General features: G+C 45.5%; 1 protein-coding gene and 1 long non-coding RNA gene across 6 annotated transcripts in view; one reads left to right on the forward strand and one right to left on the reverse strand.

Moving 5' to 3' along the window:
- LOC103351665 (uncharacterized) overlaps positions 1-17,727 on the forward strand; it is a 31,570-nt gene extending 13,843 nt beyond the window's left edge. The window contains exons 4-5 of the long non-coding RNA XR_011385076.1: positions 8,751-9,034; positions 17,514-17,727. This is a non-coding gene — a long non-coding RNA (uncharacterized lncRNA). The remainder of the gene's footprint in view (positions 1-8,750; positions 9,035-17,513) is intronic.
- The window catches only part of CATSPERB (cation channel sperm associated auxiliary subunit beta), a 112,283-nt gene continuing 100,959 nt past the window's right edge, over positions 8,559-19,882 (reverse strand). For all 5 annotated transcript variants that reach the window (XM_051826126.2, XM_051826125.2, XM_051826124.2 and 2 more), the window contains 6 exons: positions 19,334-19,444; positions 17,501-17,611; positions 16,020-16,155; positions 13,621-13,721; positions 12,925-12,999; positions 8,559-8,884 (listed from right to left, as the gene is read on the reverse strand). In XM_051826126.2, the coding sequence (XP_051682086.2) occupies positions 8,714-8,884; positions 12,925-12,999; positions 13,621-13,721; positions 16,020-16,155; positions 17,501-17,611; positions 19,334-19,444 (705 nt within the window). In that variant the 3' untranslated portion in view covers positions 8,559-8,713. The remainder of the gene's footprint in view (positions 8,885-12,924; positions 13,000-13,620; positions 13,722-16,019; positions 16,156-17,500; positions 17,612-19,333; positions 19,445-19,882) is intronic.

Raw genomic sequence — 19,882 nt, forward strand, 5'->3', positions numbered from 1 at the left:
CGAGTCTCCTGCATAGATGACGGAGACCCAAGTATATGAGCCATCACCTGGTGCTCCGAGGGTGTGCATCAGCAGGGCGCTGGAAATGGGAGTGGAGCTGAGACTCCAACCCACACACTCTGTTGAGGGATATGTTTCGTGTTCCAACCTCTGACCTACAGAGTTTTTCTAACTTTGTATCCTAGGGGTCTTCTACTACAAATGATCAACTAACAATAGAATTCATCTTCCAGAATGAAAATTAATGCAATCATAGATGGTTAAAGTAGGGTTGAGCCGCAGAAGTCACAAGACCCAAATGTCTCATTTCACGGAGGTTTGGAGAGGGTGAGCGCCTGGCTCTGGTTCTCAGGGCTGGGCAGGTGTGAGGACAAAGCCTGAGGGCGGAGCTCAGGGCCCTGAGTCAACGCCCTTCCCTTCGGAGCACCCACGTGAGGCTTTCTCAGCAGCCCTTGTCATAAGCGCAGAGTAGACAGGTGGGTTAGATGTGTTCCCTGCCTGCTAATAAAACAAAGCCCATCCTCTAGTTTGTCATTGCTTGTTAGCAGGATAAACAGAGGTGAGAGCAGCTCTGTTTATAGAATCTCTATTGAATCATGCTATCATATGGTTTAGCAGCAGATTTACATTTTTATCAGATTATGGATTCAATGTGACAATGTTTCTATCTACCAAGTATTTAACATTGGGGTTCTACCTGTACTAGGTACTTCTAAAGGTAGAAACCTCACAAATATTCCTAAGGAATACAACATGGAATTTAAAAAAGTGTCAAGGGATCACCAGCATGGAATAGTTGTTGGATATCCTTTAACTTTTGTCTTTATCACAGAAATTGGCAATTTACGACATGTGTGCTCCAAGGGTTCCCCCAAAATAACCGGGAAGGCTCTAGGCCGAATAGGGCAATGTCTGAAGTATTCTTTATCCCTTTTTTAAAAAACTCTTCTATCTTCTTTTTTAAAAATAGATTATTTATTTATTTGAAAGTCAGAGTTACACAAAGAGAGAGGAGAGAGAGAGAGAGGGATGAGAGGCAGAGAGAGAGAGAGAGGTCCTTCATCTGTTGGTTCACTCCTCAGATGGCCACAATGGCCGGAGCTGCGCTGATCCAAAGTCAGGAGCCAGGAGCTTCCTCTGGGTCTCCCAGGTGGGTGCAGGGGCCCAAGGAATTGGGCCACCTTTTACTGCCTTCTCAGGCCACAGCAGAGAGCTAGATCGGAAGTAGAGCAGCCAGCTCTCAAACCGGCATCCACATGGGATGCTGGCGCTTCAGGCCAGGGCGTTAACCCACTGTGCCACAGCACCGGTCCCTGTATCTTCTTTCTTAAATCCTATCGGATACATACTCTTCTCACAGCCAGTTACCAGAAAGATAGAGACAGAGATAGGTAGGTAGGTAGGTAGAGAGAGAGAGAGAGAGAGAGAGACTACATGTGTACTTTGTCTTCCACATAAAAATAAGACTGCAAGAATACTGGGCACGGCGTCCCTTGAAACATTAGCCAAGTTTGCTGCAGGGAGAGTGGAACCGACCACTCAGAATACATGCAGGACCCTGTGTATCACAGATTTCCAGAGCAATCAAGCGTTGGTGCCTGCCCTGAGAACCCAAAACGCACACCTACTGAGCTTGCAATTTTATACTCATTGCAAAAAGACCCTTAAGTCTCCAATGTGTTGGCAAAAGTGGCTCCCGTTAGTTTTCTGTTACATTTCCTTTCTAGACCAGAAGATGGGGATGTTTCTCCCTGGAATAAACGTCCCTCAACACTGGGACCCTCCTCCAGCTTCTGACCCAGGAGCCTCAACATTTTTTGAATTGAGGAGCCAGGTTTTTGAAAATTCCAAGCGGCGTTCTTGAGTTTTAAAACATTAAATAATATAACAAACATGAAAAGGGTGTTAGCTCATTTGGGATGCTACATGTGAGAATGCTTGGCAGAGAGCTGTGAATTTCAAAGACATTCAAAAGTGAGACTGTCATTCAGTTTCTAAGTATGAAGGAGATGAAGAACAGGTGATGAGCGATAAACTACACAGGTGGTGCACTGCTGTCAGATGGAAATCTTTTTTTTTTTTTTTTTTTTGACAGGCAGAGTGGACAGTGAGAGAGAGAGACAGAGAGAAAGGTCTTCCTTTGCTATTGGTTCACCCTCCAATGGCTGCTGTGGCTGGTGCGCTGTGGCCGGCGCACCACACTGATCCGATGGCAGGAGCCAGGTGCTTCTCCTGGTCTCCCATATGGGTGCAGGGCCCAAGGACGTGGGCCATCCTCCACTGCACTCCCTGGCCACAGCAGAGAGCTGGCCTGGAAGAGGGGCAACCGGGACAGAATCCGGCGCCCCGACCGGGACTAGAACCCGGGGTGCCAGCGTCGCAAGGTGGAGGATTAGCCTAGTGAGCCGCGGTGCCGGCACAGCTGGAATTCTAATAACTGACACAGTTCTCATGTTTGTACCACATTTCTTACCAGGAGGAACTTTTTATCCTCTGATTCAAGTTTGCAAACTACTAGTCCGACAGTCAAATCCAGGTCACTGACTTGTTAAGTTTGCGTGCATAGCTTGAAATGGGGGCAGGTTCACACAAACCCGGACTTCTGACTTCTCCTGACGTGCTGGGAAAGCTGGCAGGCTGAGCACCAAGGACAACAGTGGGCTGAACTATATGGGCATATTAATCAAGTATTAATCCATTGACCTATGCAAGCGAGAAACCAAATGAATATATAGTAAACAAACATTTTCAGAAAGTTGTCTTGCAGGGTTGGGCATTTGGTATGGTGATTAAATTGTCACTTGGAACACCCCCATCTGATATCAGAATGCCTGGGTTCAAGTCCAACTCCTGTGCCCCCAATACAACTTCCTGCTAATGCACGCGAGGCTAAGACACAGGAGGCATCGGCCTTGGAGACGGCGGGCTGCCTCCAGGTTGCCACTGCACCTTCCCCGCTGCCCTGTTTCACTCTTCCTGGGCCCTGCAGGCCCTCACATTTCTAAGAATCAGAAAGCACTTTGCTGCTATGAAGGGTCTGTCCGAAGAGCCATCAGGACAGTTTTATGCTTCATTTCTTAATTTTTCCTTTCTCTACAAGACTACATCCCTAAAACTGCAGACTTAAAAAGAAGATAAAAATTTCTCTGGCTTGTGCCCTGCTGTCGCTTGACGTTCCTTCGTTCTTCTAATAATCCATCTACTTATCTGTCCTTCTATTTCTTAGAAAATTAGAAAATATTTACTGAAACGAAGAGAGCAATCAAAAACTTTTACCAAGGCCACTTTTTCTTTCGAAAGTGATCAGCGATTTGTTTTCCTTTTCACGTTGAGCTCAGAACAGGGCAGGCTTCTTATCCGATGGGTAGAATCTCCCACCAGCTGTTTGCTCAGTGTATGGCTGTCACTAGTGCTAAGCCCATTGGGGTTCCAACTAACCCTTGAACAATGGTGCTTGCAACACGCCAGCAGCGGTTGTGGAACCAACAACTATTAACACCCACCTGGAAAGATGATTTTAAGAAATGCGACCTTAGATTCAGTGGCAGAATGCTACCGTGGAGGCCATGCACGGACAGCCCTGCCCCTATAGGGGGCTCTGCCGCTGTGGCACACGTTCCACAGACCCGGAAAACCGCCGCGCCTGGGAACACAGCGTCCACAAGGGGGCGCTTCCAGAACAAATGACTGGGTTCAAGAACGCACCCGCCTGTGTGTAGGCGGTTAATTTTGTGGCCTGTGTCCTGAGGTATTTTTTCAACTCCCAAACATTACAAAGAGGTCCTTTTTGCCTTTCCTATTGTTTTGAAAATATTGGTAATATATTGTCATAAAAATATAAGAAGTAGCAGTTGGCATAAGACTAAAACTTGGCATCTCTGTATGAGTACAAAAAAATCCAGAGAAACCAATACTCCACTAGAACTACTTAGTGGATGTTAGCAGCTAATGGTTCTCACCATAAAAACAAGACCCTTCCCAAACTGCTAACCACGGGAGGTGATAGGTCATTTAACTTAATTGTGGTAATCATTTCATGATACACACATCAAATCATCACTTTCTACACATTAAACAATACAGTTTTACTTCTCAGCTACAACTCAATAAAGATGGAAAGAGATTTAAATACATTACTGTGAATAAGACAAATATATGGCTGTTAATAACGCTGCCATATTTTTGCATGAAAAACATAATTTCTCCTTTACCTCATCTCTTAAAATATGTGTGCTACATCCAGTCAGTTCTCATTGTGTGTGGTGGTTACCTTGTCAAAGGTCACTGCAGACAATGAATTAGCAAATACTGAATCAATGTTCCCAGGAGAAATACAGGGTTAGGCTCCCTGGAGCTTCCGGTCATAGTACTTTGGCAAACTGATCCATATGTTACCCTGGTTTCTGTGTGTTCTGTTTAAAGACACCAGGACGTAAGGCTGATTCACTGACATTGAACTCCTGGCGGGCCATGCTGTGACTCGCACCTGAAGGAAGATTCTCCAACATACAGGTCTTCCTGTCGGGCACAGTCGCACATAGGAACGCGAGCCAGCAGTGCAGCACCGTGCTTGGGGGTCGTTCTAAACAGAGAACTCTCCAGCAGAAAGCACAGCGGAGCGCGGAAGCCTGGCGCCAATAGTCCCTGCCGAGGCCACTTTCCTGTATGAGAGCTGAAACAGAAGGTGGGGTGACACCTCGTTTGACCCCAGCAGGAAGGCGCCTGGGGCCAGTGTTTGCCACTCTGCGCATGCATATGCCCACGAGGGATCAGGAAGGCCCCACTGAGGATTGATGAGGGGATCGCAGATAAATTCTGGTGAGGCTGCAAATTTGCAAATACAGATTCCACCAATAATGAGGATTGGTTGAGGATAAAATTACAAAAACATGTAACTTTACGAAAAATATAAATTACTTTTTAAAAAATGGGTTTTTTTCTTTAGCTTTTTGGTTGCTTCCTCTTGTCTACTACAAACTCCCCATGCCCACCTGCCCAGCTCATGCACAGGGACTCATTCTGTCTTTCCTTATGCTTACTCGTACAAGAAGTGAGCACATGTGTATGATAACATGTTGTTTTATAAGGCTGGAGTCACAGTAAACACTCATCTCTGTCTTGCTTTTTTTATTCCACAACATCTCATGGAAATTCATGGAAGTCAAACAGTGTGTCTCCCAGTTCATTCTCCATATAATGTCTGTGTAATAGTTTATAGTTTGGGGAGGTCACAGTTTGTGATAGACGTTGACTGTGTACTTGTTTCATTCTGGTGAAGTCAAACAATGCTACAGTCAGCTTCAAAGCACACGTATGTGCTTCTGTGCCTATGGGCTGGTTCCCAGGAAGGAGACAGCCATCTGTTTTCAGGGAGGCTCCAGCAGCCGACCTGCCCCCCCCCACCCCCCCACCCCAGCGTTACACTTCCCATACATTCCTACAGGGAATGGGTATCTTAGTAAAGGGATCACATCATTGTTATTTTTATTTGGATTTCCCTATCACTAAGGTTTTTTTTTTTTTTTTTTTTTTTTTTTAAGATTTATTTATTTATTTGAAAGGCAGAGTTACAGAGAGGCAGAAGCAGAGAGAAAGAGAGAAGTTTTCCTTCCATTGGTTCCTTCCCCAAATGGCCACAACAGCTGGAGCTGGGCTGATCTGAAGCCAGGAGCCAGGAGCTTCTTCCAGGTCTCTCACTTGGGTGCAGAGGCCCAAGAACTTGGGCCATCTTCTACTGCTTTCCATGGCAATAGCAGAGAGCTGGATCAGAAGTGGAGTAGCTGGGACTCAAACTGGCTTCCATATGGGATGACCTGCTATGTCACAGTGCTGGCTCCACTAAGTTTTTTTTTTTTTTTTTTAATTATTTATTTATCTGCTTGGGTGGCAGAGATAGGAGAGAGAGAGAGAGGGATGGAGGGAGGGAGGGATGGAGAGAGAGAGAGAGAGATCTTGTATCCACTAGTTCACTCCCCAGATGGCTACAACAGCCAGGGATGGGCAGGCTGAAGCCAGGAGCCAGGAATTTCATCCAGGTCTCCCGCATGGGTGGCAGGGGCCCAAACACTTGGACCATCTTCTGCTGCTTTCTCCAGGAAGTTAGCCAGAGCTGGATCAAATATGGAACAGCCAGGACTCAACCAGTGCCCATAAGGGATGCCAGCATTGCAGGTGGAGGCTTTACCTGCTATGTGACAATGCTGGCCCCCTAACCGGTGTCTTAACTGCTAGGCCAAATGCTTGCTCCTACCACTGAATTTCACTAGTTTGTTTTTTGTTGCTGGATTTGTCTATCTGAAAACAAGCTAACTCTCTACTGGACTATCTAATCTATCTTTGTTGAAATATAAGAATTATTTTCTCTATTATAGGCCTAAATAATTCATTTTCTGGTTTAGCACTAGCTAGCTATATTCCATCTACAGGTTCACTCCCCAAATGGCTGCAACTGTTCAGACTGGGCCAGGCTGAAGCCAGGAGCCAGGAGCTTCATCTAGGTCTCTAGTGTGGGTGGAGGAGCCCAAGGGCTTGGATCATCTTCCACTGCTTTTTCCAAGCCATTAGTAGGAAGCTGGATTGGAAGTGGAGCAGTCAGGACTCAAATTGGTGCCCACAGAGGATGCCAGCACTGTAGGCGGTGGCTTTACTCGATATACCACAGTGCCAGCCTCAGGCCTCTTTTCTTTATAAAGCTGGGCTGCTTTAGGTGTTTTATTATAGCAACAAAAAGTTGAACAAATACAGAGGACAGAACGACAAAACAAGGCCAGATGGAGACGAGGTGAGCAAGTCTGTGCAGAGTGGCAAGTTCAGCGGAGCAGGCCCAGCAGGGTGGGGCTGGGAGCCGCTGCCCGCCCGTCTTCGCCCCGGGTCCTGAGACTCTGGAACCTGCCACGCCCTTTCCTGGTTGGGGGGGGGGGGTGCAGGTGTGACGCTATCCCAGCTCCTGATTGTGGCGTTCTGGGTATTTCTGCTTTTCTTATTCTATAAGGGTTTGATCTTGATTCTTGGTTTTGTTTTGTTGCTGATTTTGTTTAATCTTGGTGCTATGGGGAAGTTGATCCATGTCTTAGTTGCTTTCAGAAATCCCCACCAGTTAAATATTCTGTCAGGACCAGTACTGGCATTCCATATGAGTGCCAGTTCAAGCCCTGGTTGCTCCACTTCCAATCTAGCTCCTTGTTAATACACTTGGGAAAGCAGTGAAAGATGATCCAAGTCTCTGGGCCCCTGCCACCCACATGGTAGTCCAGGATGAAACTCATGGCTCCTGGCTTCAGCCTGGCCCAACCCTGGTCCTTGCAGCCATTTAGGGAGTGAACCAGCAGATAGAAGATCTCTCCCTGTCTCTCTTTTCTCTCTGTAACTCTGCCTTTCAAATAAATAAGAAACAAGCAAATAAATCTTCAATAAATAAACAAATGCTCTGTCATCATGGCAACAATTCGGTTAATTCCTTCCCTAAATGGCAGACTTTTAGTACAGACACCCCAGGACTTCCCTTTGGTTGAGTTCCTGTTGGCCTCTTGGCTTTGGAGATCTGCTTAAACTCGTCCCGCTGGAAGGTGACCTCAAATCTCAGTGGGGCTGAGACCTTGTCAATGACTGGGTCTTATGCCTGGCAGGACAAGGTGTGGAAGGAGAAACGTCTCTGATCCGGAATTGTATGGTCCACCCCCGGCTCCTCCTTCACGTCCAGCTGAACCCCCCAACACCGTTAGCACCACAACCCCATGCATCGCTCCCCCAGGTCCCAGGGAGCTTGCCCATGACCTCGCTGATCACCGAATGTCTTGGTCATGTTCTAACTATGTGGGAGCAGGTACTCAGAGAACACAGACACACGCTGCCCGCAGGCTTATAAAGCAGTATCATCAGGGCCAGTGCTGTGATGTAATAGGTAAAGCCGCATCCCATATGGGCACTGGTTCAAGTCCTGGCTGCTCCATTTCCAATCCAGCTCCCTGCTAATGTTCCTGGGAAAGCAGCAGAAGATGGCCCAAGTGCTTGGGCCCCTGCACCCACATGGGAGACCTGGAGGAAGCTCCTGGCTCCTGGCTTCCTATCTGCCCAGCCCCGGCCATTGCTGCCATTTGGGGAGTGAACAAGCAGATGGAAGATTTTCTCTCTCTCCCTGCCTCTCTGTAATTCTGTCTTTCAAATAAATAAATAAATCTTTTATTTAAAAAAAGGCAGTATCACCTCCCCACATTGTCACGTTTCCTTCTCTTTTTGTTCTGCCATCAGGTGTTGATGTTGCCTCAAGGAACTCGAGTGGCTGCCCCTTTAATTCCCATGAGGCAAGAAAGCACACCTGCTGCTCGGGCTCCTCCCTGCCTCCACCATGGGCCATGGCCCTCACAGTCCCATTCTGGAAAGAGCAGGGCAGGGGCTCAGACCCCACAGAATGGGCTCCAGTCAGAAAGAGCCAGAAAACACAGAAAACCCATTCCACGTTTTAAAACAAGGAAAATCCTCCATACGCATGTAAGTGTTGACATGAGCAATTTCCTAGGTGTTCAAGATAAGAAAATGGACTAGCAAACCCACTGGCAGAGAGACACCTGAGTGCAGTGGTAATTCTGTAGTATTTTATCTTGACTGCATATTTAAAATTCAAATATACCGTTCTAGGAATCGCTTAGTAAAACTAGGAAATAAAAAGAACTTGGGGTTTTCTTTGGTCCACTCTCCAGACCTCCGTATGTGACAGCTAAGCGGCACTCATTCTGGTCCTCATCCATTTCCAGAACGTACTCCACGGGTGGATGTCACGCAGTTGAAACATAAACGCTGTGAAAATTAAGCCCCCCAGCACCACGGCGGCAGCGACAGCGATGAGCGTGTGTCCTGGGAATGGCAGGGGTGCGTCATCCACGTAGATCTGTAACAGAGGCGAAGTCCTTGAGCTTTCTGAACCGAGGAGTGCAGAGCACTGTGAAGTCGATCACTAGGGAATCCTGCCCAGAGCTACACACACTCAGCATCCCGCAGAGCCGAGACGCACTGTCAGGTAGCCGCGTGCACACGACAGGTAGGGAACACGAGTTCCACTTTTTGTCCTACGCCTTTCTCCTCTCTCTCATGGATAGAGCGCTTCCAAGGCAGAAGAACACTCTGTGTTCAGTTACACAGACATGGGCTAAGGGCTGTGGGAATACAGAGGAGGGAACTCCGCCCACCTGCCCTGGGCGCTTGGGGAATGGGCTTCCTGAGCTGGATCTTGCAGGATAGACTGACTCACAGAAGAGAGGTCGGAGAAGGGACATTGCAGGCAGAGGGCTGGATGCACTCTTTCAGGCTGCCCTTGCCCTAGAAAGTTCTCTTTGTAAATAAGCATCAGTGTGACAGGTGTTCATGTTTCAAAGGTTTCTTCTTTCTGGATTGATCGTTATTGGAAGCAAGTTCTTAGAGGAATGTTGGGTTATTGACAGAGCGCAAACATGTTATTTTCCTTGGACATGAACCAAGGATAAGTGTCACTGTATGGTGAAAACAGCGAAGAGAGAGTGAAGTGTTCAAGCCCAGTGACTGTTTCCCCTTTGGGGTAGAAGCCAGACCGCCTCGCGCTACGGTGGGGTATGGTTTGTGTCCCCTAAATGCTCATGGGTTAGAGGCTTGCTGCAGTGGATAAAAGATCTTTTTCTCTCTCCCTTTCTCTCTGCCTTCCAAATAAAATGAAATAAATAAAGATAACATTTTAACCAATTTATTTCTTTGAAAAGAAGATGCATATACAGAGAGAGAGAGAGAGAGAGAGAGAGAGAGAGAGAGAGAGAGATTTCTCATCTGCTGGTTCCCAAAGCCAGGAGTCAGGAGCTCAGTCCAGGACTCCCATGTGGGTGGCTGCGACCCAACCGCTAGAGCCCTCACTTGCTGCCCCGCCTGGGACAGGGTGGCAGGAAGCTGCACTTGGGAGCAGAGCAGGGACTGTAGCTACAATATGGCATGCCATGTACTACAACATTGCACGTGCGCATCCCAAACGTCTGTGTCAAACACCAGCCCTCGTGATGCACCTTTAACCGGTGGCACCTAGTGGGAGGTTGTCAGGCCACTGGGGACCCTCAGAAGGGACTGGAGGAGCCCAGCCTCTCTGGGTTTTTGTTTGTAGATATGATCTCTTTCTCCCACTGCTTACCTGGGGCCCTTGCTAGAGCTGGCACTGTGCTGTTTGGATTTTCAGCCACCAACACTGTGAATGCAGCAAACTCTCTTTAAAATAAAATTAGCCAGGAGTCACTGTGCACTAACTTCTCATGCAGGACTTCTGTCCTCAAAGAATTGTGTTATAAAAATTAATAGTAAAAGTTGTTCTCAAAGAGTTACTCCATTTTAGTGTAGTAATTGGAGGATATTCTTATGTCTCATAAATTATAGTTATGTCTAAGCACTCACAAAAGATGTATCATTCTTGGGTTCTTCTTTAAAGTTATTTAAGTTTCTTAAAAAAATAGAATGCTTAAAAAAAGTGAAATTAACTTCAAGATGCAATGACTTTGAACAGTTCTTATCTTGACTGTTGAGGAACATTTTTTTTTCATATAATTTGTCGAAATCTTTACTTAGTATAAAGTTAATCTTATGTCTATAAAGTAATTCAAAATAGATACTAGTAAAAAAATAAGACTGGGGTGCCAGTGCCGTGGCTTAGTGGGTAAAGCTGTCGCCTGCGGTGCCGGCATTCCATAAGGGCACCGGTTTGAGTCCCAGCTGCTCCACTTCTGATTCAGCTCTCTGCTGTGGCCTGGGAAAGCAGTAGAAGATGGCCCAAGTCCTTGGGCCCCTGCACCCATGTAGGAGACCAGAAGAAGCTCCTGGCTCCTGGCTTCAGATGGGTGCAGCTCCAGCCATTGCGGCCAATTGGGGGGTGAACCAGTGGATGGAAAACCTCTCTCTCTCTCTCTCTCTCTCTCTCTCTGCCTCTCCATCTCTCTCTGTGTAACTCGAACTTTTAAATAAATAAATCTTTTTTTTTAAAAAAAAAAAGAAATGTTGAGGACAAGAAAAAGGGCAGGCTGCTTTCGGGGGCCTCACTCAGGCTAAAGGAACCCCATCCTCCCAGGGACCCGGGGAGATGTCTGTTTTCTTAGGAACAGCCCCTGCATGCCAGCTGTGCTTTCACAATTCCCTCCACAGCCCTTCTTTCCACTTGCCTTTTCCACACTGCTCCTGTGAGCTTTGATGCTTTACTCTGTATAAACAGGCTACCCTAAGGGCCACCTTCCAGTGCGGTCAATCCATGTTAACATCATAACATCACCCAATTAATCTGTGTATAAAATACCAGTCTGTCTACAAAACATCTTTTTTCCCTCTAAATGTTTAACAGCTTCTCCTTGCTAACAGGAACACAGTTCTCATTCCAACATTCAAAGCCTTCCACAATTTGACCATAACCTACCTGGTTTTCTTTATATATAACTGGCCAGGAGCTGCTCAAGAGACAGGCCCGATGCTTTCCCTCGTCTGTCTCCTTGCTACTACTGCTCTCTCCACCCAGGGCCTTCCTTGCCCATTTCCACCTAATGACATTTCAACCCCCTGCCAGACCATGTAAAACTCTCACCTGCTCAACTAAGCTGTCGGTCCTATTTCTGAGAGTGGGAACCTCAAGCACTTCTGCATTCCGATTTGTTTACCTGCATTGCCACAGCTCAAGTCCAGGAGAACATTGTTTCTTCACGTTTCCCTTCTAACCTTCTTAGACTATCCAAATGTTACAAGCCATGTCCAAAAGAAACATTCACCCACAGGATGGTAAGACAGTCTCTCCTAGACACCATGTCTATTCACTCCTAAAATACCTCAATTCATATTTCTTAAACACAAAGAATTCACTTAAGTAACCACAGTGCAATGATCAAAGTAAAGAACTGAATACTGAGGAGATGGGCCGTTAGCTGTTGATGAAGATGTGGTTGAGACCCCCTGGGTCCCTACTCCACTCTGGGTCCCAGCTCAGTGACAATGGCCTAAGTGATTGAGATAGGGCTCCCGGATCCTGGCTTTGGCCTGGCCCAGACCTAGCTATGCAGGCATTTGGGGAGTGAAGCCGCAGATGGACCCTTGCTCTCTCTGGTCTTCTGGGAAGAGATCTGGGATTCCATGAAAATTTTATTCTCCTGTCCTAGTATGCTGTTCCCTATGACCGGGGTTGCCCTTGGAGCAAAGAGAAAAGCAATGGGGGCTTCCCTCAGACTCTTCACCTGACATGTGTTGCTTTGTTGGGTCTTCTCTCGTGGTCTCAGGGTTTGCATTGCTGCCAGGGCCACCATCACTGCAGTGCAAACCCACTGTCAGGGTCAGCCCTGGCGTAGGGGCAGGACAGGAAGGGATGGGAGATGTTAGTGTGGTGTCAGTATCTGCTGAGTCATGACCCATTTGTGTTGAGTCCCCACTCCTTCTCATGCCCTAGGGGCATCAGATATCACTACATGAATAAGCAAAACGGAGTGGTTACTTTCAGGGAGTGATTTGGGGAGACTGATTGTGTTTCCCAACCCTTGAAACATCTTGAAAGTGTTTGGAATATTTAGGAAGGTCCCATTACAATTCAAATAGCCAGAGGAAGGGTAACTCTGGAACTGAAATGTCACAGACCCATGTCCCACGGAAACATGGGGGTGAGAGGAAGAGCATCAAGCATCAGAAAATGGAGCTAAATGTGCAAATTTGGAGAGCAAACAAAACCAAATACAGCCACTTGCTGAAACTCTCCCAGCACCAATCAGCGCTGGCACCTGTCATACACCATGGGTTTACCGTCACTGACAATGTCACCACCTTTTCCAGGATCCGTCTCCAAGTTCCACCCATCACATACATTCTGCCCATTTATCTATTTAATGTTGCTTGGATTAACACTGGTCATGTTATTGCCCCAGCCACCACCGCTTAGGAAACGTCACGCATTCACTATACCTGAAATTCTTCAACCAAGTCACAGAAGGTGACCCCTGGGACAACGGATACTCTGAAGTGAAAAAGCTCAGAGCCCTGTGGGGAAAACACATGTGGTCATTAGCAGGACCAGCGCACACCTTCCCTTCAGGAGAGATCTACACCAGGACTCTTTCCCCCATAGATGTTGTATAGAAAAGATTGTCATCTCCCTCCTAAGGCTCTTGGTCATTACATTTTTAGAAGAAAGAAACAAAAACATAAAATCTTACTTGGCCTTCATGGGTGTTTTTGGCTAATCATCAGATACCCCTGAATTTTAGTATTGGTTTTCAGAGTCACCTACAATGTATAAACTTTCTACGTTCCTATGGGAAGCTGGAACTGGGGGATGTGTGCCTGTGTATACCCAGCTAAAGGATATTGAATTCGCTTCTTCCCCCTAGCTTTTGGAAATCTCCTTTCTGCTCTACTTTGATAAACAGTCTTGCCCATCAGCTTACAAAATAGCAACCTAATGTTAAATTTAGCTTTCATATACCTTAAAAATAACACCACCAAAGGAAATAAAGAAAAGTCCATTACCCATAACCTTGAAATATTTTATTCCCACCACTCATGGATACATGTACTTTAAAACTAAAAGCAATCTTAGTTTAGAGATAGACATTAATATCTGAACTCAACAGAGTGAAAACAAGAAAGCTGTCAACTTACCTTTATACTTAAGTTGAGACCTAAAGGGTTATATACTGAAGCATGCAGAAGTGGTTCTAAGTAGTTTTTCAGCTTTTTAATCTTTACTGGCACGGAGTGTTCTAAAAATACAAGAAATATATTTTAAGCTCATTTATGTCAATTTTCCATTTTGCATAACATTTGCTACATACTTGAAAGTACAAGGAGGGATTCCATCATGCAACGTGATGGCCTTAGCCCACGTGGCCAGTTCTGCCTGGCTTTGTAATTGTGCATTTAGGGGCCACGTCTGGGTCCCGCATCTCATGTCACTCAAGGGCGTCCTTCAGGGCAAGACTCTGACCACCTTCCTTTAGTCTGGCCTTTTCCTTTGCTCCCTGGCATGGCCAGTCCTGACCTGCACGGTCATTTTGTTCTAAGCAGCGAGGTCATCTCATGGCCTTGTTGGTGGTGGGCAAATGACTTTCAGTAGGGTGGCAGGAATGTTTCACAGCTGGATCACTTAGATCCATTCCGAAAGAAGTGGGCACATGTCAATCAATGCCTTGCTTGTCGCTCTTTCTAAAACCTGGGGGGTCGTGTAGGGGTTAGAAATTGCAATGCTGTCGTGGCACACGGGATCTAAAGGAAAATAAGATGAGTGTTGTGGCATCTTGCCAATTTCCGTGGTATGAGTACTCCCACGTGGCTAGTGTCAAGCGTCCAGTGATTGAGCAGCCAGCTTGTAAAATGATTACTATGAGTTCTCCAGATCTGGTCAGAGCAGCCTCCAGCACACCACAGCAAATGGAGATGTCAGTAAAAGCAAACTATTTGGTAGTTTCCCTTCACTGAGTTTTTCATTTCAAAAATGGATACATGTCAGGTGGAGTAAGACTCACTGAACACAGAATGTCTGGATATTCAGTAACACATTAATGATTGATCTAAATTTCTAGCCAGCTCTTTTTAAAATTTATTTTATTATTTATTTGAGAAACAGAGAGCTCCCATCTACTGGTTCATTCTCCAAAGCCCACAATGACAAAGGCTGGGCCAGGCTGAAACCAGAAGCCAGAATTCAGTCCGGGCGCAGGAGCTCAACTACTTGAGCCATTACCTGCTGCCTCCCCGTGTGCGTTAACAGGAAGCTGGAATTCAGAGCGGAGCCAGGACTCGAACTCAGGCACTGTGATATGCAGGCATCCTAAGGGGTATCTTAACCAGAAGGGTGAAAGTCTACTAATTCTTCCTGTTTATCTATTAGGTTGTTTTTTTTTTTGGACAGGCAGAGTTAGACAGTGAGAGAGATCAGCGCACTGCGCTGATCCGAAGCCAGGAGCCAGGTGCTTCTCCTGGTCTCCCGTGGGGTGCAGGGCCCAAGCACTTGGGCCATCCTCCACTGCCTTCCCGGGCCACAGCAGAGAGCTGGACTGGAAGAAGAGCAATCGGGATAGAACCGGCGCCACAACTGGGACTAGAACCCAGAGTACTGGCGCCGCAGGCAGAGGATTAGCCAAGTGAGCCACGGCACCAGCCCTGTTTATCTATTAGTCTATGTATCTATCAGCTATCGCCCACAAATACTCATGTATGAACAAAGAAAACGTGAAACAAAAAGTTGTATATTTGAGATAAAACTGAATAGAGATATATTTCCTCTTTAAATTATTTAAAAATTTTTATGCATCTCTTCAATTATTTTATCACAAAGTCTTTAATAAGCTTTACTCATAGTTAGAAGACAGATTCTGTAATTATCTGGCAACACCTTTCGTAATCTCCTCTGTAACACAGAATATATGAGACACTAGACCAGAGTGTAGCACCAATTCAATCATTGCTGCCGCTAATTTACAAAATGCCTTTCAATTCATCTTGTAGTTCATTTTTTAAAAAAGATTTATCTTATTTATTTGAAAGGCATGGTTACAGAGACAGAGGGAGAAAAATATTCTATCTGCTGGTTCATTCACCAAATGGACACAATGGCAGGTGATGAAACAGGCCTACGCCAGGAGCCAGGAATTCCATCTGGGTCTCCCGCATAGGAGACAGGGGCCCAAGTGCTTGGGCCACCTTCTGCTGCTTTCCCAGGCACATTAGCAGAGAGCTGGATCAGAAGCGGGGCAGCTGAGACTCAAACTGGTGCTCATATTGGATGGTGGCGTTGCAGGCGGTGGCTTAACCTGCTATGCCACAATGCCAGCCCCTGTAGTTCAAATTTTTAAAAAATGCTTTTATGCCATAGAATTCAGGCCACTGGAAGCGAGAAGGAAATAAGTGGGAGACAGCAGAAGCAAGCAGCACCGTGCCAACTGATCTGAATCCTTTTCTAAAGAGCTCCTGGCTACCTCTTAGTATAAACAGATTTTGCAAAGCAGTAACAAGAACATTACTTATAAGGCAAAATACTTATAGAAGAAAGCAAATCCTACTTAGCTGCCAGTTTTTCCTCAAATTCACTTCAGTCACAGTAACCAGATATGGAGATTTCACTGGGATAAGTACAGACTCATTGAAAATTTTCAAAGAAACTGGATATTGTGTGACTGGAAACTTAAAACGAGGAACCTAAAATACAAATTCCGAGAATGAATATGAGTTTGCAAAATTTAATACTAATTCCATTTCCTGGTTGAGAATGAACAGATAAATTCCTGGTAGTTTGGCTATTCTAAATGTGCTTTTTGATGGCTTCTGCCTCTTCAGGCATGAAAAAGTTTATCTTGCGGCAGAATCTATGTGAACTCTTCAAAAGCGGTAGACAAACATGGTAATGAAACCCATAACTTTCTACTGGGATTCTTTTCTGGCTAACTCCTGTGCTACAAGGTCTTGCCCGAGCTGGGTCTTGCCTACACCCTCACACCTGTCTCTCTGCCAGTTCTCAGTCTTTCAAGCATTGGAAACTCAGGCTCTGTAGTCAGAATTCAAACCTGGCTCTCACACGTATTAACATTATGATGTCTGTCAAACTGCCTGGCTTCTTTGTGACTTGCACTAAATGAGATGAATCACGGAGAAAGCTGGAAGCAGTGTTTTTGATAGAGAGTAAGTGCTCAAGAAATGCTATTTTAATTCAGCAAGGGGGTATGTAAGCACAACCTTCACAACTTACTGAATGCTGACTCTAGCCCGATGTTGTTGCGAGTGATTTTATCTTTTGATATGTACATAAAATCAGTAACACTGTAGAAAGCTGATATACAGCATATACAGTCTCTACATCATATATAGTTACACCTATACAGAGTCCACATAATATACAGTCTTTCTCTATAGCATATAGTCATTTATATATATATATAACCCACATAATATATGCAGTCTCCCTCCGTAGAACATATATAGTCCTATATATATATATACACACACACATATATATAGTCTCCATATATGTTCTTATAAAGCCTTTGAAATAGATCTCCTTGAAAATCATACCAACTGCGCATTTAACTCTGCTAATACAAACACCATTAACTTGATACACATTTGATACTAATAGAATAAAATATTATTTGATACAGAGCTCATTCTCTTAGCCAACATATTAAACTTTTTTCTGGACTGAGCTCCTGACAAGGGCTTCAACCTCTATACTCGAGGACCTAATATGTAGGAGATATTCCAGTTTGTTGAACTGGAACAGTGTTTCACAGATGCCACATTTCTTTCACACGGGGAAGCGTGTGAGGGTGTATGTGTCTCTACAACGGTCCTGTGCCTTAGGGCAGTGCAGGTGTTATATCGCCGATGAGCTTAGTTAGCTTGTCTAGGTACGTTCAGACCCTGATCTCTCTGTGTAATATTTAGATCTATGTCATAAAGAGACAATAATTCTACATTTTAGTTTTCATGTTCAAAGCTTTGCTGAAATGAAAGTACGCTGTGTGCAGGTAACCGAGTGTTGTCTTACTTTCTCTCTGCAGTCGGAGAAAGCGACAGCATACGACAACTTCTGGGCGTCTGTGCAGTTACACTCCTCCCGGGTGGACACGTTTGCACACTGTTTGTATTTACCAGCTTCCTGCAAAGAGAAGCCACATGGGTTGACTGAGCAAACTGAGTACACATTCAAGAAATATTTGTTCCTTGAATAAGTAAAATTCCTGAGAAGTTAAAAGGGGGAAATAAAAACCATTAAGAACAAAGTAGGAGTATAAGAACAGTTTCTCAATTTTATTTGTCTCCTTGCACAGCAGGCTGACCCCACGGACAACTCAGCTGCCTGCCAGTGGACCTCAGTGCATTGCCTGGGACCTGGGAAGCCTGGGTGGTTTTGCAAGTGGCACATCAGGGCCGCCAAACTCCCTGCCCTGAGCCCCTCCCTCTGCAGGCATCACAAAAAGATCTCTTGCAGTTACATTTCTCTGTGCATCTCATCCTATTTGCTTTCTGTCTCAGAGATTCCTCAAATTTTCTGTTCTCTTTATCTATCTATCTATCTACCCACCTACTTCCTACACTGATACATCCTATTTGAAAAATCTGTTTACCAATGTTTCATGGAGTTTTTCTAGGAGAGCATGTAGATGTTTGTTATTTTGATACAACCTTTTTTCCCCCCAATTATTTATGTTTTCTTTCTATTTGAAAGGCAGAGAAAGAGAGACAGAAACAGAGAGCTTCCATGTACTGATTTACTCCTCAAATGCCCACAACATCAAGGCTGGACCAGGCTGAAGCCAGTAGCCAGGAACTCACTCCTGGTCTCCCACATGGGTGGCAGGAACTCGAAGACTGGAATCATCATCTGCTGTCCCAGCACTAGCAGGAAGCTGGATTGTGTCTGTGCATGTGTGTATGAACAGACATGAAAGCCTAGTTGTATACGTACCTGGGCAGGAAGGGGCATTTTTCTGGAGAGAGGAGTCCGCAGGCACCCATGAGGCTTGCAAGAAGCATCCTCATCCTGTGCTTTTCCTCTGAACATAGTAGCTCCTCCCTGTTTTCCTCTCCAGAGATGCCAGGGGCTGCTGGGGTTTGAACCTTAGCAGGAGTTTAAATGGACCGACTTGGAGCAGGCCATCTCTTTCCTTCTGGACACTCCTCCTTTCGCAGGGCTGGAAGCCTGAGCTGGAGGAGCTGGGGCTCTTTTCATTTGAGATATGCTGCATTCATCCCACTATCCCCTTGAAAATCCAGTGGGAGCCAGGGAGAGGTCAGGGAGAGTCCACTTAGATTTCATGGCCCCGAGAGCAGCAGTTAAAGGACAGGAGGCTGGACAGCCAGAGACAGAGGAGTAGCAGTGGTAGTGATACTGATACCCGCATAGAGCAGGCGTTGTGCTGCGGGGCAGGCTGCTGCTTGGGATGCCCACATTCCATATTGGAGTGTAGACTCCTGCCTCCTCTGCTTCTGCCCCCCTTCTTGATCATGTGCCTGGGAAGACAGTGGATGATGGTCCAAGTACTTGGATCCCCGATGCCATGTGGGAGAACCAGGTGGAGCTCCAGGTTTCTGGCTCCAACCTGGTCCAGCCCAGCTGTTGCAGGCATTTATGGAGTGAACCCATGGATGGAAGATCAGTATCTCTCTCTCCCTCTCTCTTTCTGCTCCTCTTCCTCCCTCCCCCTGTCATATCCTCCTTCCTTCTATCACTCTACCTTTCAAATAAATGAATACATCTTTGAAAAAAAATACTGTATCTTCTTATTTAATGGATAGCTAAGTCCATTGTTAATCTTCTGAATGACTTATTGGATACAGAGAAATACTGCACTAATTTATTTGTAGAAAAACGACTTACCTTTGACTTGTGAAATAGATTTCTTGGTATGGGTTGGCTAGGATCTGCATGATAAAAATTATCTGTAAGTGGAATAGCAATTCCCATATTAGATGGGGGCCTGTAGTTTACCTGCAAGTAATGAAACAAAGAAAAGCTACAGTTCACTGTTATTTCTCACGACTTTAAAAATCTTGATTTTTCAGAAAAACATTCAATGTAAATATTTCATTTTTAGCTCCAGGCATTAAATTCATATTCCCTCAACACTCCTACTCATTTTCTGAAATTCAACAACTGAACCAATGATAATATAACTTGGAACTTGTTAATAAGTGAAAAATATTTTTAGTACCTAATACAGCTGCCATAAAGTCAATGCAATGATGTTAAATAGTTTATTAAAGGGCCTTAGTGGGACCAGCATTGTGGTGCAGTAGCTTAAGCTGTGACTTATGATGCCAGAATCCCTTATCAGGGTAAGGTTTGAGCTCTGGTGACTCTGCTTCTGATCCGGCTTTCTGCTAATGCACCCGGGAAGGTGGTAGATGCTGGCCTGAGTTCTCCAAT

This window comes from Oryctolagus cuniculus, chromosome 20 (assembly GCF_964237555.1).
Source record: "Oryctolagus cuniculus chromosome 20, mOryCun1.1, whole genome shotgun sequence".
NCBI classification, from domain to species: Eukaryota; Metazoa; Chordata; class Mammalia; order Lagomorpha; family Leporidae; genus Oryctolagus; species Oryctolagus cuniculus.